The sequence below is a fragment of the Pelobates fuscus genome, chromosome 5, assembly GCF_036172605.1.
Source record: "Pelobates fuscus isolate aPelFus1 chromosome 5, aPelFus1.pri, whole genome shotgun sequence".
Classification (NCBI taxonomy): Eukaryota; Metazoa; Chordata; class Amphibia; order Anura; family Pelobatidae; genus Pelobates; species Pelobates fuscus.
Window position 1 is genome coordinate 43,464,388 of NC_086321.1, and position 25,347 is coordinate 43,489,734.

General features: G+C 42.9%; 1 protein-coding gene across 3 annotated transcripts in view; it reads right to left on the minus strand.

The window, feature by feature from the left end:
• Window positions 1-25,347, minus strand: part of LOC134610670 (phospholipid-transporting ATPase ID-like) — a 145,080-nt gene that overhangs the window by 39,192 nt on the left and 80,541 nt on the right. For all 3 annotated transcript variants that reach the window (XM_063453758.1, XM_063453757.1, XM_063453759.1), the window contains exon 3: window positions 11,973-12,031. In XM_063453758.1, the coding sequence (XP_063309828.1) occupies window positions 11,973-12,031 (59 nt within the window). The remainder of the gene's footprint in view (window positions 1-11,972; window positions 12,032-25,347) is intronic.

Below are 25,347 nucleotides of genomic sequence, written 5' to 3' on the forward strand. Positions count from 1 at the left end.
TTATTTTCTATTTTGGAGGTGAGGAAGAATCCATCAACATTTGAAAGAACGGATTCAGCATAACAGGAATTCCTACCGGGGAAACCCAAGTGCATCCTAAATAGAACATTAGCAAACATCCACAGTCAGGACAAGGTTTCTGCAACGAACATGCGGGTCAGACGCACTGGATCGATACTGAAATCATGCAATGCTACACTCCACGCTGGCCAATAGGGTTTGTGTCTCCACTATTTAAAACCTTTTACGAAGGTTTTCTCCTTTGATTCCGATAGCACGTTTGTTAGTTGCCCTTTGGTATTTTCACCCCAGATAGTTTATTGACATTGTGTATCTCTGTAACCCTTGACCCTGGCTTGGCTATCGACCCTAGTACTTCTGGTTTCCCTGACTTTTACTTCTGCTTCTAAATCCACAGACAGGGGCTGGCGAGAAAGAGTGCAAATTTGTCACACCACCTTCAGCAATACTTATTGTATATTATCTTGCTTGTAGACAGTTGTAAGTAAATAAAAACAATTACCTAGATTCAAACGCTCGTTCAAATGGCACTTAGTCATTTTTTCAGCCTGAAATAGACCGACCGCACAGCCCAAATCTATGGAGTCCTAAAGGACTTCCATATAACTTTTTAACCCCTGAACCGATTGCCCTGATTTTTGAGTATGTGTTTATTTCTCGCATGCTGATTATGAAAATATATGTTTTATGTTTGTGGCATGTATATTTTAGAAGTTATAAATATTGTGTAAAAACTGTATTCCTCTGCCTGTGATAATGAGATTACCCATTGTGTTCAGTAATCATATCACAGGCAGAGGGGAGGATTTTGTGTGGGAGTGTCTGTGTGTATTGTACGGATTGATTGGTTGTTCTGTAATACCCTGTGCGCTGTACTGTGGTTGTGGATTGGGAATAAAAGAGACTGTATGTGCCAGGACAGTCAGATTCTGCTTAACCCTCAAACCGAAGTGTCGTCTCGTTATTGGGGGAATTGGATTGCATGCTGACTGCCAGGAGTGTAACCCATTCGTATGGTTTTCCTGTTCGGCTGTTTCCAGGATTCGTAGAGTTTGCAGTTCGGGAGATTGGTGCTTACAGTTGCTGCCTGTGCATCTGGAAAGGGGAATATCGCTTTAACGGTTTTTAACCTCTGGTGAGCGAAACGGTCCGTTAAAGTGTTTGTTTAGAAATGTAATATATTCCAAATCCCCATAGAATCTATGTATTTGTGATTGACACGCCCACTGCGCCCCTGTAGTACATAAAATGCTACCAGCAATTTTGATGGTTGCCATTTATAATTACAGAGCTGCTACATAATCACATATTATATTGGCCAGAGATTTCTTAAAGCGGCACTGTCATGCCGAATCCCGTTTTTTTTTAAACCCCCCTCCCGTCTCCACTACATCCATTTGACCCCCTAGTCACCCCAAATGCCCCTAAGCCCCCCACATTACCTATTTTTTATTCTTTATTTTCTGCCCCGATCTTTATTCAGGGCGCCGCCATCTTTGTGTGGGTAGGTGAAGTCCCTGTGGGACACGTCATCTGCCCACACTAGATAGCACTGAGATTCCCGCATATGCCCAGTTAAACACCTGGACATGCGAACGGGAATTTCACCTATTCATTCATTCATCAGACAGACGAATGAATGAATAGAAAAAATCAGACGAACAAACTAACACTGAGTATCAGTGTTCGTTTGTTTGTTCGGTTTATTACAAGGAGGGAGCTACCGGCGTGCAGCTCCCTCCTTGTATTATGTAAACATAGAAGCGGCAGGGAGCAGTGCTCCCCACTACTTCCTAAGCCCCTCAGGTTCCCCCCTCACTCTATGGGGGTCAATATGACCCCCATAATAGCACAAGGGAGATTAAAATCTCCCCAATGCCCCTACTCGCTATACTGCGAGTAGGGGCATGTCCACTAAACAGTGAGCAGCCTGTTTACTGTCCATTAAACAGTGAGCAGCCTGGGACCTACTGTCCTCCCCCCCCTGGCCCCCACCCCTGGGCGGCGGGTGGGGGCCTTAATGGTAATGAGGGGGGTGGACCTACTGTCCTCCCCCCAGCCCCCACCCCTGGGCGGCGGGTGGGGGCCATAATGGTGATAAGGAGGGGGGGGGGGACCTACTGTCGGGGTGGGGGCCATAATGGTAATAAGGGGGGGGCCTACTGTCCTCCCCCCCTGGCCCCCATCCCTGGGCGGTGGGTGGGGGCCATAATGATAATGGGGGGGGGACCTAATGTCCTCCCCCCACCCCCACCCCTGGGCGGCGGCACTAAGTCAAATTCCAAAGAACTTTCCCACGCTGTGTAAAATGACACAGAGCACTGTGATTGGGTGGATTTCAAGCCATCCAATCGCAGTGCTCTGTGTCATTTTACAAGCGTGGGAAAATTCCAAAGAACTTTCCCACGCTTGTAAAATGACACAGAGCACTGTGATTGGATGGCTTGAAATTCATCCAATCACAGTGCTCTGTGTCATTTTACACAGCGTGGGAAAGTTCTTTGGAATTTTCCCACGCTGTGTAAAATGACAAAGAGCACTCTGATTGGCTTAAACCTACCAATCAGAGTGTTCTTAGCCTAATTGCAGGGCGTGGCAAGGCTTTAAAAGCCTTCCCCCGCCCTGCGGAGCTCAGTCTGCGCAGAGCCCTCCATGTGTGAAGATGGATTATTTTTTTGCGCTCGTTTTTTTTTTTTCCCGTTGGGTTTTTTTTTTGCGCTCGGGTTTTTTATTTTTAGTTCGACGGGTATGATGGTTTTTTATTTGGCCTTTTTTGGGGCTGAAAAATGAAGATTTTAGAAAAAAGAAGACGTCGAATGGTAAGTTTAATTTTACTTTACAGGTTAGCAATTTTATTCCCCCTCACTATTTTTTAGGGTGAGGGGGGTAGGTAGGGGCATTTTTATTTGGGTGGGGGGTGGGTGACTAGGGGCTTGGGGACCCCTAGTCACCTTGATGGGGGGAATTGACTAAGTGCCCCCGCCTGCCGCCCAGGGGTGGGGGCGGGGGGAGGACAGTAGGTCCCCCCCAATTATCATTATGGCCCCCACCCGCCGCCCATGGGTGGGGGACGGTAGGTCCCCCCCCTTATTAGCATTATGCCCCCCACCCACCGGCCGGGAGGACAGTAGGTCCCCCCCCACCCTCATTACTATTATGGCCCCCACCCGCCCCCAGGGGTGGGTGCCGGGGGGGAGGACAGTAGGTCCCCCGCTCATTACCATTATGGTCCCCACCCGCCGCCCAGGGGTGGGGGCCGGGGGGGAGGACAGTAAGTCCCCCCCCTTATTACCATTATGGCCCCCACCCACCGCCCAGGGGTGGGGGCCGGGGAGGAGGACCGTAGGTCCGCCCACCCTCATTATCTTTATGGCCCCCACCCACCGCTCAGGGGTGGGGGTCGGAGGGGGGGACAATAGGTCTCCCTCCCTTATTTTACTTTAGGGCCCCCACCCGTCGTTTAGGGGTGGGGGCCAATAGGTTTTTTTTGTTGTTTTTTTTTTTTACAGTGAGCAGCCACAGGCTGCTCACTGCTTACTAGACATGCCCCTACTCGCGGTATAGCGAGTAGGGGCATATTATTTACTAATACTAAGTAATCTTTACTTAGTATTAGTAAATGTGGCTGAAAGACCAGTTTAGGTCTTTCAGCCTTTTAGTAGATAGCTCCCTGATACCGTGGGAATTAGGGAGTTATCTACTAAGCGGCTGCAAGATGCAGCCACAGCAATGAATAGGATCAGAGTTTTATTCATTCGAATGAAATTCCGATCCGAACAAAGTGCCGAATTGCGTTCTAAAACAAACGAACATACTGTTCTCATTCAGTTAGAATGCGATTCGGCAGTTTCGTCTAAAATGACAGGAAGCATCGCGGGAACACAGAGGAAAGGTAAGTATTATGGGAAAATTGCTCTGACCAGCAGAAATTAAGCACACTTTGCTCCGCCGCTGGACAGAGCTGGTCAAGCGGAGGAATCCTCCATAAGGCAAAGAGTCCCTACTTTGTCTTATGAATTTAAAGAAAACTAAAGAAGACAGGAAGAAAAGAATAACAGATCCCGAGAGAGGGGGAGAAGAGGAAGAGATTGAGGAAAGGTAAGTTCGGCATGACAGTGCCGCTTTAAGTAATAAACAAATAATATAAGAAGTGTTTGTTTTTTAAACCAAAGTAAACCTCTGAGATCGGCTTTATAGCCCCTAGCCCACATCTTGATGGCTCACAACATGGAGGCGTTTAATAACGGAGCGAGTCACTGAAACCAGTGTACTTGTGAAAACACACAGATACTAGTGGGAGGGAGTAAAGGTTAGTAACAATGTTACACTGTACCTTACTCACTGTGTTATCACAGATAAACAAATGCACAGAGATTACAAGTGACCTTTACCAGCATTGGTTGCATTCGATCTGTAGTCACATTGGACCATACTGCATTGATTGATACGTGAAGTGAATTAAAGATTTTAAGACTGAAACACACAAATTAATCAGTGTGGAGAACCAGGGTCAGGGTAGTCCGAGCGTTTTCTAAGCTACCAACCAAATCAATAGTGGGCCTTTCTAAGCAACATATCAATGCATTGTCACTGTATAGATTACAGTGTAAGGAGGCCCTCTCACTATCTTCTTTCACAGTTGCTTATATTTAACATGATTTGTGAAAAAAACGTTTAATCTATAAAACAAACTGCCCATTTTTTCTCTGACATTAAAGGACTCATTTATTCTTCTAATGTCCAGATGTTTTGTGTGGACGGGCACATGGGTTGCACATGGTGGGTGGGTACATACAGCTCACATTGAGATATAGCCAAATGGCTGTGTGCACGCACGGCTGGCATCTCAGAAAAACAATGTGCCCAGCCTCTGTAAAACAGTGAATATGGCGGCCAAATATATCGGCCAACAGGCTGATAGTGGCCACAAAATGGCTGCTCTCATTTCATTCAGCAGCTCCAGAAATCCTGATTGGAATGTAACCTTTGCTGTGGGCTGAACTGTATATCCCATACTATTCTACTGGACAGGAATTTATTAGATAAGATTAGACTCTGAAGAACTTAAAGGAACACTCGGGGCACCATGACAACTTCATTAGAATGAAGGTATTATGGCACAAGGAGGAGGTCCCTGAGTGCCGACTTAATTCAAGGGATAAAACTGTAAATTGATGGTTTAACCTTAAAGTCTTGAATTCGGTGTTCATCAGGTCATATTTTTAGAAATGAGTCTGTGCTTCAATAGGATACATATTTTAAATTCTAAATTACATTTCAGTTGCATAAATTGTTATGTCACCTAAAAAGTATCCCTGTGTCCATTTCAAATGTAGGGAGGTATGACAAAGTGGGAAAAGTAAAATTGGGTTGTGTTTAAAGTACTTTATATGTTTTACTTAAAGGACCACTATAGGCACCCAGACCACTTCAGCTCAATGAAGTGGTCTGGGTGCCAGGTCCATCTAGGGCAGGCTTACGCAACCTTCGGCACTCCAGATGTTGTGGACTACATCCCCCATAATGCTCTTACACCCATAATGCTGGCAATGCCATCTGCAGTGCCGAAGGTTGCCTATGCCTGATCTAGGGTTACCCTGCAGCTGTAAACATAGCAGTTTCAGAGAAACTGAGATGTTTACAATAGGGTTAATCCAGCCTATAGTGGCTGTCTCATTGACAGCCGCTAGAGGCGCTTCCGCGCTTGTCACTTTGAAAATCACAGAGAGAAGACGCTGACGTCCATAGGAACGCATTGAGAAATGCTGTCCTATGGACTGATTGAATGCGCGTGCGTCGGAAGAGGGAGGAGAGTTCTCCAGCGCCGAGGGAGCCCAGCGCTGGAGAAAGGTAAGAGTTTAACCCCTTCCTCCCCCTTCAGCCCGGCTAGTGTGGGGGGGAACTAAAAACCCTATAGTGCCAGGAAAACGAGTTTGTTTTCCTGGCACTATAGTGGTCCTTTAAGTAATACTTGCATTAGGCAATGAGGGCTATTTCTCATGTTATATATTTTTTATTTTATTTTATTTTATCTTTTATCACTATATCTGTAACATTAAAAACGTGAGCAATCTCCTATGCTGACAATCTCAACTAATCCAATGCTTTCCTATGGGAAAACATTGTGATTGGTTCAGATAATCACTTCTGATGATGTCAGCCAAGGAGGCAGATCAGGGGCAGAGCTAGCAGAGCAGACTAGAATAAATGTAAGATTTTACTATATTTAGGGGTGCATGGGGGTGGGGGGGGGGGGTGGGGGTAAGATAGTGATTTTCACACTATAGGGTCAGGAATAGATGTTTGTGTTCCTGGCCCTATAGTGTTCCTTCAATACAAGAGGCTCCTGTAAGGTCTAGCAAGCTATTAACAGTGCAGGAGATAAAAAATCTTAAATTAGACAGAACTTGCAATACCAGAGTGTAGTAATGCTGTGTAAGTCACATGCAGGAAGGTGTGACTAGGGTTGCATAAACAAAGTGATTTAACTCCTAAATGGCAGAGAATTGAGCAGTGAGACTGCAGCAGCATGATCTATACACCAAAACTGCTTAATTAAGCTAAAGTTGTTCAGATGACTATAGTGTCCCTTTAACCCCTTAAGGACACATGACATGTGTGACATGTCATGATTCCCTTTTATTCCAGACGTTTGGTCCTTAAGGGGTTAACCCCTTAAGGACCAAACTTCTGGAATAGAAGGGTGACTATAGTGTCCCTTTAAATCAGGTGTTGCCAACCTATGGTATGTGAGGTGCCTTTGCCTTTTTAATGAAAATGTTAGATGGAAGATAGTGTATAAATGTGTTATAATTGCTTTTTAATTTCAAATTAAATATTTTGACCTCCCAAAGATGTATTTTTGCAGACAGGCGAGAGAATGGCAGTGAAGGGCATTATGATCACCTACAATGATAAGATGTTCGGATTTATTTTAACACAAACTATGTACATATTTTTTTTTTTTTTTTACAGAGTGCTGTAAAACAAAAAAAGGAGTCACAACAAATACACAAATACCCTTCCTTTTCCTAGAACTCACTACAATTAACTTGACTGTTGGCTAACCCCCAGGCTATCATGCTACACAACAATAACTTGAAAATTTGAAACAAAAGCATGACAGGTTTACTTTACTTGTTGTTTTACAATTTGAAAATACAAATATACCCCCTACTCGTTCAGACAAAGAAAAATATTGTGCTAAAAATTAAAAAGAAAGGTCAGATCTGCTGGAAGAATTAACAGTTGACAGTAGAACGCTAATAACTTTTATTTTTATTATTTGACATTTTAATCATTTTTATTCCCAGAACGCTTATTAAGTGATGGGTGGCACCGTAAAAACTGACAATAACTACATTTTTTTGCAGATTATAGGACTAAATAAGGCTCTTTAAAAGGAGCACCCAAGAAAAAGGCAGTTACGCACCATTTAAAAACTAACTGGACTCTTACAGCTTCAGTTATTAGAATTCAAAACACTCTCTACATAAGTACAACCTTGCTAACTCTCTGCTACAAATCACACTGGCATTAGCAATGGACCAGCAAAAAAAAAAAGTTAAAACAAACAATTAAAACAATACAGAGAGCCTGGCATATAACTGTTGTTGATAATATGTTAACGGGGGTAAACATAGGCACCATTTACAGGAGGCTCAACAAATAGCCCCCTTCTTTCTCCACCCCATGTGTGGTCGGTTGGACAGTAATGAAAACAGATGAGAGCCTGATGACTGGCACCATGCCCACTCTGTGACCCGAGGGGTGGTGGATAATAATTAATTGAAATGGACATCCCTTGATCCTAATGAAATAAGGTCAGAAGGTCCCCAAGCCCTCAGGCTCTTATTTAAAAAAAAATAAAAAAATAAAAATGTTGATATAGTCAGGCAGGGCCTCTCTGATCACTCTCTAAAGTTTATTATCATGCATCATGGGAATTGTAGTCAGTCCTAACATATACTGACAAGTGCCCCCCACTTCAAGATCACTACAGTCCCTAAATGTGCATATTGGTCTGTCGTGGCTTGTTGATTTTTGTCTACAATATTGCAATTCCTCTTTTATATTTTTTTACATTTTATTGAATTCAAGCTATTGCGTGTGTACAAGTATGAACAAGGCAAATCTATTGGTTTCTCTTCCTGAAGACAACTGAAGGAAACACGGGGACATTATTTATCTTCCAGTACATACTTAAACAATCCTCATTATTCTCCCAAATCTCTAAGTATAGCTTGACTGTTGGCTGACTTCATCAATCAGGTTACATTGATGGGACAGCCCATTAATATTCCACTACTAGGAATATACACAACAATATCCTGGAAACTGGATACAGTGTAAGGATAAAAGCAAAACTGAATATGGAGAAGCATGCAAAATAAATACATACTATAGTTAAAAAGTGAGAGCACTCAGTGCATCTAAAAATTACCACAATCTTAGTGCTGTAGCAGGATCTAGAAATACAATAAGGTAATACAGTAAAATACAGAATATAAGTATACACTCTACTGGTCCAACTCACATGGTTCTGAGCCACTTAAAAAAGACGTCTCAGACTAAAAGCTTTAAAGGGACACTATAGTCACCGGAACAACTTCAGCTTAATGAGTCTGTTCAGGTGAGAACTATAGCTCCCTGCAGCCTTTCTCATGTAAACACTGTATTTTCTAAGAAAATACAGTGTTTACATTGAAAGCTACTCAGTCACTCAGAATGCCACCAGAGGGACTTCCGAGTTGATTGAGGCATAAAACTCCTCAATCCACTCAGATCTGCTGTCAGCAGAGCACAGGGCAGCACTGTGTCTCCTCCCTCTGCATGCAGACACTGAACTTTCCTCATAGAGATTCATTGATTCAATGTATCTCTATGAGGAGATGCTGATTGGCCAGGGCTGTGTTTGAATCATGCTGGCTCTGCCCCTGATCTGCCTCCTTGTCAGTTTCAGCCAATCCAATGGGGAAGCATTGTGATTGGATCAGGCTACCACTTCTGATGATGTCAGCAGACTGTTTTTTTTTTAGGCAAACAGCATGCAGATCTACAGCTTCAGGCTTTAATACAGTAAGAGTTTTACTATATTTATGGAGGCATGAGGGATCCATGGGGGCTAGATGGTGGTGTTAACACTATAGGGTCAGGAATACATGTAGTTGCACTGGTGACTATAGTGTCCCTTTAAACGGAGGATATAGTGGATATTTGTTGAGAGTCTAGATATTGGTGTTCCCAGTCTTTGTTATCCCGGTACTCCACCACATAAAATCCAGGATGCAGGATATTGGTGATAAAATAAATACATAAATATAGGAAAATTACATTTAAAACGTGAAATGTGAAGGGAGACGCTAAACGTTTGACCTTAGACAATTAATACCATTTTAATAAATTGGATTATATACAGGGAAAAGTAAGAAAAACGTCAGGAAATTGGTGGTGATCAGTATTACTATAAACACCCCAACCCTGCGATACTGTGAGCGCACTAACGTTTATTTAAAATGACTGGGGAGTTTTTAGTCTGTTTTTTTTTTTATATGTACAAACTGTGTTATGGTGCAATCCTCCACAGTAGGCATTATCAAGAATACATAAAGAAAAAGCACATTTGTCCCATATCTGTAAAACAGCCAGGCGTATAATTTTTTTAACTTTGCAGATGTTTTAATTTAAATGATATTTTCCGTGACTTTTTTTAGTGCTAAAATTTTATCAGAGATTGCTGGCTCACTGTACAGCATGCAGTCAATAGACGTGATTCTCATCTGGGCATTTCACAGGTTTGTGTACCACATTCAGGCTGGCTAGGCATCAAGGTAATATAGTTCGCAAACACCTGTAGTGCCAAGGCTAACCGTCACTGGTCTATAATAAAGGGTCTCACCTGACCTCTAGTTGGCAAAGTTTAGGGATATGATTTCATTCTCCTCCTAAAAGATTCACCCTGGATTTGGGAGCTGTTTATAGCAAGGTGCACAGGATGTGGACTTCCTGGTATTATAACTCGGCATTACACTGATAGGAATTATACTTGGCCATTACCAACGCCCATAGTGGCACCGGGCACAGTCCTCAATATGTTTAACTGCTACTGTGCTTGGATCTGTGTTTGGATATACATAGTACAGCTAACATTGTAAATACATATACAGGGTGGGCCGAAATTCAGGGTAGGATTTGAGGAGACAATTACTTTTTTTATTTGTATTAACGAACCGATTTCAATTATATTACAGGCAATGAATGCTTAACCTATGGAGATTTGTTTGACTAGGTAAGATGACGTCTTTTAAATTGTTCATATCATTACTTAAAGTTTGAGGCTCTAGAGCCCGAGTTTTTGCCCGATAACTTCCTGTGATGTCACCCCACAGGGTGCAATTGGCGCTGCTGAATTATCCGTGGATGTTCTGTACCCCACAGTACCCGACAGTTTTGCTTACTGACAAAGCCATTTAAATGATAATGGACCTGCCAGTTTCAAAATAAAATTCTACTGTTTCTACTCATTCTTTTGTGAAATTACCCATGATGAATCTTCCAAGACTCAGTTATAATATATACCTGCAACAGGTAAATTAGTTATTTACCTGTCAAATCCTACTCTGAATTTTGGCCCACCCATATATTCAATCTGTCGGTAAAGGTCCATATTTTGCACTTGGCTAGGCATTTCTAATATTACACTAAGTCACTCTAAGCATTCAGAGACGTGAATCCTGATAACCCAACATGGCCACATTGGTACTTTCAGATTTAAGTGATGTGACTTCCTTAAAGTGGAAATTCACTTCTATAGAATTTAACCCATTGAATAAAGCTCTGAGAATCACCTATAACTTGTGTTAACCATTTATTTTATATCATGTGACTCTCTGTTTTCTTTTAGATTTACAATAAAAATTAAACTAATGACATCCCAATCCGGGCACAACCAGAACGAACATTGCAAACGACAAGGAGAAATATCACCATTGATTTTTTTTTTTTTTTACTTTTTTTTTTTTTTAAAAACCTCACAAATACAAATTTATTAAGTGTAGAGGTAAGTAAACATAATAATAATAATCTGAGGACGCGACCAGTAACTTTAAAGAGATGTACACAATAATGAGTAAAATGAAAATATATTTGAAAATGTTCTATTAAAGACATCTGTACCATCTAACAATGATGCACCGATTCTGCAAGCATGACGTGGATGACCTGTTTAGCAAAATTAGTAACAAAAAGATAGGCCAATTTATTCCTTGATGATTAACCTGTGTTCAATATGGACACATCTAGATGCTATTTACTAAAACAGGACCAGAGAGGCAAACCAGCAAAACTGTACCAGCTCTCTGCAATGAAGGCTACATTCTCTTTCCGCTGTTTTCCTTTCATATTGCCTTTATGCTTATATTGTTTATTTGACAAGTCAGAAGAAGACACTAATAAACATTTTAATGACAAATAAATCCGGAAACAAAACAGATGGACCTTAGTAATAAAAGATATGTTAAAAATAACTGATAACGGTTCAATAAAAAAAAAAGAATGTTCAAATTATTTTAAAGGGAAACTCAAGGCACCATAACAACTTAGTTGGAAATAAGTAGTTATAATGCGCGGTCTAGTCTTAATTTTAAACCATTCATATTTAAGTACTCAGCCAATGAGTTCCCACCCCACGCAGGCTTCCTCTTTCAAGAATTTAAGAGACGGGAAAGGACAGGGGCAAAACTAAACAGCTCTGAATTCAAGACTTTGGGGTTAAACCGAATTTTTTTTTTCAAAATTATAAAATATAAAAAATATATCAATAAATCAAAAAATATCAAAATATAAAAATATTTTTCAAAATATTAAATAATTTTAAACAACATACCATGATCCCTAACTTAATGGCCCAAATGGAATAAAATAATATTGAAATAATGGTCCCAGTTTCTTACCGCATACTTGAATTTCAAGTTGAATTCTCTGTCATTGGCTCGTAGACACCTCTCTTTCTCTGCAGAGGAAAAAATAATTATTAATTTTAAAATACAATATTGCCCTTAAATCTTCTCAAACTGAAATTTTAACCAATTAACAAAAGCAATTTAGACTTAAATTATTACACTTAAAAAGCTTTTCATTGAATCAACATTCTTTATATTGTTAAAGAAAAATGCTAACTAAACAGCTAAATTGAGTATTATTACATTTATATAGAGCCACGCACCCCTTTAAAACGATACAGTGGGGATATAAAACAACAAATGTTGACAGAGAGGTGAAACTCCAATATCTCACCACCAATGCATGATAACTCCCAAAGAAGCATTCATTACTGAGAAACACATATGCAGAGTTGAAAACAAAGCTAGTGGGAAGCTGCAAGCCTGGTGATCTAAAGCCGAGATACATCCACAAGCAAAATGCCACCAAGGCCATGGCATCAGGAAGCACAGACGTTAGGGAAATTTATGGAATCCACCACTGGCCTGACAATTTTCCTGGCATGGGGCCGGGACCAAGACCAACAGGGGAAATCTCCCAAGCCAATCACTACAGGGTCAGCACTCTTGTAGAGAGGGGGCTCGATGGCTAGAGGGGAGGATATAAGATTTCCCTCACTGGCCAGGCCTTCCTGATACATTTGATACATGCTTTTGGCACCAGGTAGAAGGAGTTATCTCCGAACTCCGGTTGTGTTACGTCTCCCAGGCAATGATAGACACTTGGGAGACTAGATATTGATCATTTGATTACCTGACCTTACTTTTGCCTTGGACTTTTGTTTATTGTGTTATTTGCTAGCACAAGTACTACACTTTGGGTTTCATATCACCAAACCAGACAGGTGGACAGGAGTCATCATGGATAATCTGACAGGTCTGTGGATATTCAGCCCCATAAGCAGCAAACTGCAACAATCACTGTGTGTTCTGACACCTTTCTACCGTGGCCAGCACTATGTTTTTCAGCAATTTGTGCTACTGTAGCTCTTCTGTGTGATTGGACCAGACGGGCTAGCCTCAGCTGCTCAAGTCCATCAATGAGCCTTGGACACCCATTACCCTGAATCCGGTTCACTGCTTGTCTTGCCTTACATCACGTTTGGCAGGTATTAACCACTGCATACTGGCAACACCCCACATGTCTTGCCAATTTGTTGATTATCTGACCCAATCAACTAGCCATCACTATTTGTCTCTCTTCGCTTGCCCATTTCCTGCTTCCAACACATAAAATTCAAGAACTGACTGTTCAATTGCTGCCTAATATATCCCACCCCTTGACAGGTGACATTGTAACAATATAATCAATGTTATTCACTTCACCTTGTTTTAATGTTGTGGCTGATCAGTGTGTCACTAAATGTTGCTTTGGTAGGAAACGAGTCTAGTGTCTTTTTGCTTTAACATAATGTTGTAATCCGAGTACGAAAGTGCTAAAGTCGTGATGCTTGCAGCATCATTATATAAGGAAAAAAGTGTATACATGCAAAAAAAAAACACCTGAGAATGAAACTGTGGGGAAAACGGTAACTAGAAAAATAGCCATCACAACCATGTGATGATCTTCTGAATACTGGCAACTAGAGTACTCAGAATTCAGGCATTGAGGTGCTAGACGTCATCTTTAGGATAGCTCCCTAATTCCCACAGTATTAGGGCGCTATCTACCAAATGGCTGAAAGACCAAGATGGTCTTTCAGCCAACTTTACTAATACTAAGTAAAGATTACTTGGTATTAGTAATTAATCTCCCCCCTCACTATTTTTAGGGTGAGGGGGGAGGATAGGACTTTAATTTAATTTTTGGGGTGGGGGGATGACTAGGGGCTTAGGGACCCCTAGTCACCTGGGAGGGGGTGTTTTGACATTTAGCCCTAACCCGCCGCTCATGGGTGTCCCCCCCCCCTATTTTCAATTAGGGCCCCCACCCATGAGCAGCAGAGGGCAATAGGTTCCCCCCATTGTCTTTTAGGGCCCCCACCCACCGCTCATGAGGGGGGGCCAAGGGAGACCCTATGTCCCCCGTTTATTTGCATAGCCCCCCCACTATGTCCTCCCTGCTAGTTAATATATGCCCCACCATGTGGCTACTTGTTGGAGGGGGGGGGGGGCTTTTTTCTTCACAGGCTGGTCACTGTTTAGTAGACATGCCCATACTCGCGGCAATTAGATGTAGTAAAGTTGGGAGGGGGGGTTACAAAAAACTGGATTCGGCCATGACCGTGCCGCTTTAAGAGTTGTTAAACTTGAGGCTAATTTTTTTATCTTTAAAACTACAAAGATGCAATTCCAAATTCTTGATCATAAAAGTTCTGATGTGTCCTTGTAGCCAAAACCGACAGATCCAAAATTAAGTGTCCTGACCACAAAGAAGGGCAGTTTTTTGGGTCTGTTCCCATTTTCCATTCATGGAAAATCTGTGTCCCTTTTTAGTTTCACCCTTGTACCGAAGTTCAGAGCATTTTGACTGTCGAACAAGGTCATCATGACCATCTGCTTTGGCAAGACCAGTTGAGGGACAAAATAACCAGGTCTTACAGACCGACAGCCAAGCTTTCGATTACCAGTCACACGCCACCCTGCCAGCCACATGTTCCAAAACAAACATTGATATGCAAGCACAGTGTAGAAATTCACAATGCTGAATCAGTGCTGCTATGAAGTCAAAGGTCACTAACAGGGCTGTCTAACCTGCGGCCCCCCAGATGTTGCTGAACTACAACACCCATGATTACCTGGATATCAGTTTTACTAAAATAATCATGGGAGTTGTAGTTCAGCAACATCTGGTGGGCCGCAGGTTGGAGGGCACTTGACAAGACCCTTCAGACTGTAGTCAATCCATTAAAAAATCATTATGCATACTTGCTAACAATCAGGAGAGGAGAATTGAGACGGGGTAGGCGGGGCCTGAATGGGCATTGCAGGTGACGCAGCCCACCTCACTAGTGATGCCCACAGGTGTGCCTGCTTGGAGGACACCCAGTCTTAAAGACCAGGCAGGGAGAGCGTTGGGGACTGTTCTTCTAAAAATATAACACACGGAAAAAACAAAAGTAAATAATAAACAAAAAAAAATCATAATTAATCACACGCACTCCTGAGATACCTACATTTTGCAGTGACCTCCTGAAACCTCCCAGCCAATCCTAGGCCTCCCACTTATCTCAGTGGAATCACTGACTATATTTCATTAAGCCGGTACAAAGTAATTTAATGGACATGCTGTTCAGCATTTCTTAGCAGCTTAATAGAGCTGTAACTGCTTCATCTCATTAAAGTGGTTATAGTGTGTGTAGACCCCTGGCACACTATGCTTCCATTCAACGTTAAACTGCTTTTATTATTTTAATGCTAAACAAGCATCGCCAGCACTCACCCTCTGTGCTGCTTTGACTTACGAGGAGACATTATTGTGAGAAGTAATGGGCAGCTGTGATTACTGAGAGTGTCAGAACTGGGATGAATTGGAATGGCTATAAGGAACGTAGAACCTTTGCCATAGCCATACCCTCAGTTGGGTGGGGCTTGGGCTGTGGGATAAACATGTGCACACACCAAATAGTAAGTTCGCGCTATATAAATGCCAAAAATTATAATAATATATAATAATACTACTGTGAGGGTTACTTTTTTTTTTTTACTGTGGAGCTCGATGACAAATGGATAAACACAGCGCAATACTGTGAGTTTTTATGCCAAAGAAGTCAAAGTAAATAAGGAAAATCCAGAGCTCCAAAGCAAAACGACTCACAGTATTTTGTGACAAAAACATATGCTGAGTAGCTGTCTCCAGAGCTCCATCCAATCAGAGCGTTGCCGCAGATTACCACATAAAAGCTCTGACACTGTAAGTACCTGAGCTCGCGAGACAGTTACTCATGGTCTGCATTCGGTGGAGGTGCAGACCAGATTCACAGCACAATGGACCACCAGAGAACAGCATGCCCCCCTCCCTGCAAGGTAATAACAGGGAATGGGGAATGGATATTTGTTAATTTAATATTTCTCCTATACAAACACTACATATACATGGATGAAGGGGTGTGGCCAGGGAGGGGCGCTGTGAAGATTTGTCGCACAGGTGCCTAGCGGCCTAAGGCCGGCCCTGGTAGCACAAATGCTTTATTCTAATAATATTTCTAAATGATAGCAAGCAAGCTGGACACTGAAATAAAACTGATTAGAGGTGGGAACGGTGCAAAATAAGTGGGCAGAATGTGTTATTTGTTTTTTCTTCTAAAAACTAAAAATGGAATCTCTTTATAACCATGTTTGAAATGTGTTCATACACGTGTCCAACCATGCTGCATTAAAGGGGTTAATGGGAATGACATAATATGCCCAATGTCCCAGGTAAAACAAACAACTAAAACTACCGGGAACATAAAACATGTAAAAATCGTTCAAGTCTTAGAAGTAAAAGTTCCAATTTAAAAAAAAAACAAACACCAGTGCAGTGACTGCGTTAATTAATGCAATATCATTCTTTGTGGCTTTGGAATTCATGCGACAAAGCACCTTCAGATTTCCTGAAATGAAACCTACTCCTTCCCGCCTTCATGTGATGGCTATTTATTGATCTCTTATGTAATGATTGACAGAATTTACAGAAAAGTTTCTGTGGATAAAAATACGGATTGCTGCAACCACGTAACTTATTGTGTAATGCAATGAATCACGCAGTAGAAGTGTTATAGAAATGAAAGAATTTGGCACAGAACAATACAAAACTCTTTTGAAACTACTGCTAAAAGCATTGCCAATTTGTAAGATACACAATATAACCCACAGTGGTGGCATTCATATGATTTATGCATTGCTCCCAGCACAGTAAAAGGCCAGACATTCAGCCGAGGTAAAGGTGTAAATGATTAATAAACCTAAGCTCCAGTGTCTTGCAGCTTTATTGTTTTTAATGCTTTTTTTAAAAGCACCATAACCACTACAACCTGCAATAGTGATTATGGTGCCAGGAGCACCCTGGAGCACTCCCACAGTAAGATGTGGAATGCAAGAATGGTTTGAGAACTTACCTGGAGTCCGTCGGTGCCCCCCATTGTGCACCCATAAGCTCTCACACTGAGTTAAGCTCTTTTAGCTAACGGAAGTTCCAGCAGGCTGCATTGGTTATGGTGCTAGGAGTGTAATAGTTGAATGCAATCACCAAGCTCACCAGCAATTGTCCCCGAACAAGACACCTAATGATATATATCGGACAACCTCAAATCTTTATAGATTGTAGTTATAGATTTGAGAGAGGCCTTCTTCACCTCTAAATATCTCAATATATAGTTGTAAAGCACTGCAGATATGTTGGAACTATATAAATGCTAATAATATTAAAAAAAGATATGTAGAATTGCAAAATGCAATTTAACCAATTTTGCTAGTTTTTAAATATAAACATATCATTAATAAAATTAGGTAAACTACCAGACTCCCTCTGCACTGCTTACCTCTCCTACCCCATGACATCATGTACGAGGCATGGCCTCTGTCGTGATCCAATTCTATGCCCCTAGTAGAGGAGCATTGGGGACCTGATGCACATTTGCAGTTAAGACCGGGAGATGTTACAGTTAAAGAGACACTATAGTCACCCAGACCACTTCAGCTCAATGAAGTGGTCTGGGTGCCAGGTCTCTCTAGGGTTAACCCTGCCTGCTGTAAACATAGCAGTTTCAGAGAAACTGCTATGTTTACATTTGGGGTTAATCCAGCCAATTTTCCGGACAGCCACTAGAGGCGCAGCTGCGACGCTGGAGGCATATTATGCCTCCATCATGCAGAGCGTCCATAGCAAAGCATTGAGAAATGCTTTCCTATGGACACTTTGAATGCGCGCGCGGCACTGCCGCTCATGCGCATTCCGCTCCGCTAACGTCAGACGGAGCTGACGTTGGCGGAGGAGGAGAGGTAAGGGTGCCCGGCGGTGGAATAAGGTGAGTAACTGAAGGGGTTTCAGCACCACGGGAGGGGGACACTGAGGGTGGGGGTCCCCTCAGGGTACTATAGTGTCAGGAAAACCGATTTGTTTTCCTGACACTATAGTGATCCTTTAAGTGAAGGAGGAAGTTAGGGTTAGAAGTATTTCGTTTTAGGGGTACTTACAGTTAGAGTGCTTAGGGTAAGGGGTGTTGACGGTTGCGAGACTAACCCTATACACCTCGTAATCCTAGGAACTCCTAAGTCTACTCAACACTGTAATAACACAAATTTCCTTTTGATGCTGCACCATTTTGATGAGAGAGAAAAAAGAGAGAGAGAAAGAAAGAGATAAAAAGAAAGAAAGCAAGAAAAAATAGTAAAGATATAAAAAATAGTAAGCACCGAGGTTAACCATAGTTAACAGTACCAGTCAGGTATATATTGTATACCAAATACAGTGGAGCACTTAACTGTTATATTAGGTATATTGTTGTGGACAGAAGAATTAAACCAAAATAGCTATTTACTAATGTCTATTTATTCTGTGTTCACCATGTTAAAACTGGCTGCTAGAGTAAATATTCCCTTCCCCCTTTATGGTTCAGTCATTATTTCCTCTGCAAGTTTCTTGTTACACATTCTTGTGTTAATAGGTAGCCTCCTTTGCTAACTCCTCCCCCACTTCCTTTGTGCCAATTCCACGTGCAACAAAATGGAGAATCACTGTTAAAGTAACAAAGAAACTACTCACTTCCCCTTTCTTTATGTATCCAAGCCAGAGCTGGAATATGGGGGGAAGAGCTCTGTAATGATGACATCACATCCTGTAGGGTGGGACCCTTTTTGACTGTTAACCAATTGTTGAATTGATATTGTATGTTTAAACTGTGACGTATTTTTTCTTTAAGAAGGAGACCCCCCTCTGGGGAATAAAGCATTCCTTAGTATTTCACTGATCAGAAACTTTGTCTCCGGTGTGAATTACTTCTAGGGAAAGCGTGCACGCATTCATCAATCAATTTGGAAGGTGTAGATAGACAAATAATCAAAGTTTTCTTTGATCCAAAACAAATTGGCGCCCGAACAGGGACATTAAGGGTAGTTAATTCACTTGGAAAGCCGTATATACATTACAAGACGGGAGAACAAAAGGACTACCAGAGATTGGAAAAGGAGACTGATCAACTCTGGCTATGGTAAATGAGTTAATTACCTACCTATATTTTCCTTTCTTTGGATTTCGTTTATTCTCCGTGGCTTCACTACGGCTTCGTGTGAATGTCGTCTTCAGACAGGTATATATATACCCATATGTCCCCTTATAGAACTATATAAACCCTGTCACTTGTCTATCTACAGCCTAACTAAATCCAGAGTTTGAGTTTTTATGTGTGAAAGTGTCTGTTTGAGAATCTGTTTTGCTTTCTTTTGATTATTTGAGGTCGGGGTGTTGAAACCTGGCGGTTGTGGCCGGATTATATTAATTGTAAATCCTGGCGTAGTTTTTATTTTGAGATCAGGGGGTGTTGAACCCTGGCGGTTTTGGCCGGATTATAGTAATATTTTAATATTAAATCCTGGAGTTTCTCTATTGTTTTTATTTTAAGTTCGGTTTTGGGAAATACCAAACTGGCGTAATTGGTTTTAGTTTGTTGAAATAATAAAAACAACAAACAAAGAGTTAAGTTGTTGTATGTGTGCTTGAGTGTGAGTTTCTATGTGTATATGTACTGAGTTTATTTTAAGGAGTCTATTTTCAGCTGGCATTAATTTTAAAGAATTTGTGTGCTTTGGCATATATATTGTGCTTTTGCATGTATACTGTTTTTTTTTGTTTGGTTTTTTTTTGGGGTATATGTTACTTGTTATATATTCTATCTGTGTCCTGTAGTTCTCCTATTCTATCTTTTGTCTTCAGGAGAGCTGTGCTTAGGCACTCACATGGTTAAATACTTTGTGCTGCTTGCAACTCACTTTCTCCTACTTCCCCCTTTCCCCCCCCCCTTCTGCCCCCTCCATTCCTTGGAGTCTGTGCTGCCAGATGTTAGTTTTTTTTTTGTTTTTTTTGCATCACTCTGGGTGTTTTCTGTGCTCTGCTAGCTTGGTGTGACACTTTATGCAAGTTTCTTGCAAGTCTCTCTCTCTCTCTCTCTTTACGTCCCTCTTTCTCTCTCTCTTTCAGTCTCTTTCTCTTTCAGTCTCTCTCTCTCTCTTTCTCTCTCTCTCTTTGTCTCACTGTCTCTCTCTGTCTCTTTAAGTCCCTCTCTCTCTTTCAGTCTCTTTCTCTCTCTTTCAGTCTCTCTCTCTTTCAGTCTCTTTCTCTCTCTTTCAGTCTCTTTCTCTCTCTTTCAGTCTCTTTCTCTCTCTTTCAGTCTCTCTCTCTCTCTTTCAGTCTCTCTCTCTCTGTCTCACTTTCTCTCTCTCTCACTCACTCTCTCACTCACTCTCTTCACTCACTATCTTCACTCTCTTTTGGTCAAGGGTCTGCTTGCTGTCTCTTTTCCCTGTTTCTCTCTATCCAGTTCTACTGTAGTTTATCAATGGGTCAGACTCATGTTAACCCCTCCCGTGGTCGGTTAGCCTGTGATCTTGTAAAGGAAAGAGCTGGGGACTTAGCTGTGGTCAAACTCCGGAAAATTATTAAACTGTGTAGTATTAATATGTCCCCCAGGGGCAGATTGCAGGCGGAAGACTGGAGAAAACTTTTAAACGACAAACATGGGATCTTGGTAGATCATGGGTTGAAGAAATCAGCTGATGCGTGGTATAAGGTTGCTTGTGTAATTAAGAAGGAGGGGTGGATTGAGGAGGAGATAGACCTAGAAGGAAAAAAAGTCTTTGTATATCATGAAAAAGGTTGTTTTGTTGAATCTGTTGCAGACGTTTCCAGCCCTCCTCCATATGATAAAGCCTGGCCTAAAAGGGAGGTGGCTCAACCTGCCTCTGGAGCGCCCCCACAGCCCATTCATGCTAGCTCCCTCTCTCCAGCCCCTGCTGCCTTGTACCCTGTTCTTAAAGCAGATGGTTCATGTTATTTTCCAACCCCCACTCCTTCTCCACTCCAAGTCTCAGTTCCCCCTTCCCTTCCTGTTTCTCTGCCTCCTCCTCCTCTCTTGCCCATCTCTGCAGCTACACCCTCTCTTTCGGCTCCTGTTGCTTCTGTCCACGCCCAATTCCTTTCACTTCTCCCTATAACTTCCACCCTTACTTCTCCTGTGGAATCCTTCCCTTCTGCCCTTTCACTGACACCATTTCCTGTTTCTAACACACCCATCCCTTCCATGATGGTAACGTACCCTACCAACACCCCTGTGGTCTCTTCCCCCCCCCCTTCTGTATCCTCTTCCATTCCAACCCCTCTTATGGCTGCCCCCAGTGTATCTTTCCCTATTATGACTATTGGATCCACTGTTCCTACAGCATCAGGCTTTCCTCCTGCTGCGACCCCGGCAGCATCAGGTTATTATCCTGCAACCTCCACAGCTTCCTTAGCCACTTCTCCCCCTGCCTCGCAACTTGATTCGGTCCAAATTACTACTACAGTTAATCACCCTGCGACCAGTACTACAGCTGGTCTGATTCCCATTCTCACTGCCGATAGTAGTGTCCAAGAGGCGCAGCCTCCACAGACCACAACTAATCTACCCTCCAGTCCTATAGCAGGTGCTTGCGGTGCCCAGCATGATCAGGAGGGTGCCCCTTTGATGTATGTTACCTTCAACCCGTCCCAAGCTGCAACACTGGTACAATCACTTCCTGACCCTGAGAAACAGCCCATGCCCTTTTTCCGTCGGATTGTTCAGATCCGTAAAACTTACTCTGCAGCATGGCGCGATTTGTTTAGTCTGTGTGAAATTAAGGCAGGGGATGCTTACTGGCCCGTAATGGAAAGGAGCTTTGATGATGCCCGTCTCACTACGGATACAGATTTTCAGTCTGGTATCACATTTTGTGAACAACTCCGTGCATGGGCTCAAGATAAGTTGACTGATCAGGCTATTTCTATTGCTGATATTGTTCAAGAAAAATCAGAAACAGTTGAAAGATTTCATTCTAGGTTAACTCAAACCTTTTCTGATCTAGGTTTCAACACATGTAATAAGTCCCACACACAGATGCTGTCAGCTGCTTTCGTTGCAGGCCTTAAGGAACCCATAAGGAAAGGCCTGGTCCAGTCCCGTCCCGAATTCAGGATAATTCCCCTGGACACTCTCCTCCTGGTCGCTAAAGGCCTGGAGTCAATCCAATTGCCCCTGCAAAAGAAATCCAATCCTTTAATGTTTTCCTTATCTGACCCTGCAACTCATCTTGCCCCTGGCGGGTACCCTATTCCATCACCTCTGGACCCTTTCACAGCTCAGGCCCCAGGACCACCACTCAAAACGTGTTATCACTGTAGGCAACTAGGACATTTTAGAAATGAGTGTCCAAGTCTGCATGCACCTAGGCAGCGCACACATGCTCTAAGGCCACCATATCCTGTGGCCGGTTATCCTCCTGCCCAGGCGCTTGGTTATCCGTTACCTGGTTCTCATTATTATCCTAATAACCTACCCTCTGCAACTTATCTGCCCACTAACAATCCAATGCCTAGACAACGACGCCCTACACAGCATGCTCGGCAACCATACTATCCAACTACACCTACACGTACATACCCTGGTCCAGACCAGTCTCATATTGATCTTGTCCAATAGGTAACAGGCAAACCTGTGTCCAATGCCCCTGTCATGGCAGTGTATACAGGGGATAAAGGGGGGCCCCTAGCTACAGTGGTCCTACCTGTGGAAGGCTGCCCAACCACCTTCTTAGTTGACACAGGCGCAGCCCGTAGCGTACTTAGAGCATGTGACCTGCCTGACGATTCCTTTCTCTCTAATATAGATGTTTCCTGTATAGGTGTTGATGGAACCCCTCGTAGCAACCCATTAACTAAGCCCTTACGCGTGGGTACTTTCCCAGATCTCCTTACTCGTTTTGTAGTGTCTTCCTCTTGTCCTCTTAATTTGTTAGGGGCTGATGTCCTGTCCCGCTTGCAAGCCTCCGTCTCCTTTACTCCAGATGGTAAAGTTCAGTTATTGACCCCTCTCTCCAGTGATGATACCTCAGCCCTTTGTTCTTTACCCCTCCTACTCCACATGGAGTCACCCCATGGGAATGCAAGGGTCCCAGATAATTCCCCCAGTGCGCTTGACAGAGTTCCTGTGCAACTGTGGTCTACTGGTCCCGATGATATTGGACGTCTTAAAGTTCCTCCGATACTTGTGCAGTTGCTCCAAGGTGCAAGTCTGCCCAGAAGATCACAATATCCATTGACTCCTGCTCAGTCCCTTTCTATCTCCAAACAAGTTGAAACTCTGCTGGCTGCGGGTGCTCTGGTTAAATGTGTATCGCCTTGTAATACTCCTTTGTTTCCAGTTAAGAAAAAGACCGAAAAGGGTGAGCCGGACAAGTACAGGATGGTTCAAGACCTCAGAGCAGTCAATGATGTTACCATCTTGGAAACCCCCATTGTTCCAAATCCTCATACTCTTCTATCCCAGGTCCCTCCATCAGCTAAATTCTTCACAGTGGTGGATTTGGCAAATGCCTACTTCAGCGTGCCTTTGCATCCCTCTTGCCAATACCTGTTCGCATTTACTCATGACCGCCAACAATACACCTGGACTGTAATGCCCCAGGGAGCACAAAATTCCCCAAGCCAGTTTGCAAGAGCCATGGCATACATCCTGGAACCATGGCAGAAATCACACACAGACGTGGTCCTCCTGCAATACGTGGACGATCTCCTTCTCTGTGCTGATGATCTCCCGACTGCAGAATGTACCTCTGAAGATTTCCTCTGTTTCCTGGCCGCCCAAGGTTGTAAAGCATCTAAGAAGAAATTGCAGTGGTGCCGACCATCGGTGATCTTTTTGGGGCATTGTCTTTCTCATGGCACCCGGCACCTTACTAGAGACAGAGTGCGGGGTATTACATCACTATGCCCTCCATCGGCTCATAAGTCCCTCCATGCCTTCCTGGGTCTTATCTCTTACTGCAGAGCCTGGATTCCTGAAGCCTCTACACTGTTGCAGCCGCTCTACGATGCCCTCAAAACTGAACCATTTGCTTTATCTCCTGAAGCCCTTACCAGCTTCTTCGCATTACGACGTGCTGTTGTTACTGCTCCTGCTCTGGGCCTTCCCAATTACGAGAAGCCCTTCAAGCTCTTTGTCTACGAAAAGATGGGCCATGCATCTGGTGTTCTCACTCAGTCTCATGGGTCTCGTCAACGTCCAATAGGGTATTACTCCTGCCAGTTGGATCCTGTGGCCAGAGGAGGACCCTCCTGTCTTCGGGCTGTATTTGCAGCAAGTGCTCTGCTGGACAAGACATGTGACATAATCCTTGGTCACAAGCTAACCATTCTCGCTCCCCATGATATTTCTGCGATACTAAACCAAGTTCAACCTAAACATCTCTCTACTCAAAGACATCTTCGTCTCCAAACAACATTAATGTTACCCGATAATGTCTCTTTACAGCGATGTTACACTTTGAATCCTGCCACTCTTCTGCCACTTCCCAAGGGGGGAGTACCACACTGTTGGTACAGTCTGAACATAGATCCTGATGCCTTCCTTGATCTGGATGTCCATATGCCCACAGTACCACACGATGAACAGCCATCTCCTCTATGGCATTGTACTTTATGGTTCAGAGACGTGTCGGGGCCTGACCCTCAGTATGAAGAAGAACTGTTTCAATTGATTGAAGTACCTCTCACTTTGACAGACATATACTGTGATACAAAAGGTAACACTGTAGTTTTAGTCCAATTACCCACAGAAGTGACTCATATGTACCACCATTGGGAGATGGCAGTTCCTCATGTCTCTATTACTAAATCTCCAAATATCTCATGGAAGGAACTTGGTCCATTAGCCAAAGCATGGAGTGCAACAGATCAAGACCAACTTTCTGCAGAAGGTGTTACCAAACGAACTGTGAATTGTAAGACTACTGGTTACCCACAGTATCACACAGAAATATGTGAAGATGCCCCTCCCAAAGATTCTGACCCAGACATCCCCCATGATTGTTTTGAACAGATGAAGATGGAAACAACCCATCTTCCTACAGTACATGAAACGGCTCTGCCAGATCCTGACTGCACACTGTTTGTGGATGGCTCCAGATTTGCAGATGAACAAGGAAGATACCACACTGGATTTGCAGTGACCACAGTAGATCAGGTACTTCAAGCATCCCCACTTCCTGCGTCTATGTCTGCTCAAGAAGCTGAACTAAAAGCCCTCACTGTAGCATGCCAAATGTTTGAAGGGAAGCGTGTTAATATTTATACCGATTCAAGATATGCCCTGGGCGTAGCACATGATTTTGGATTAAT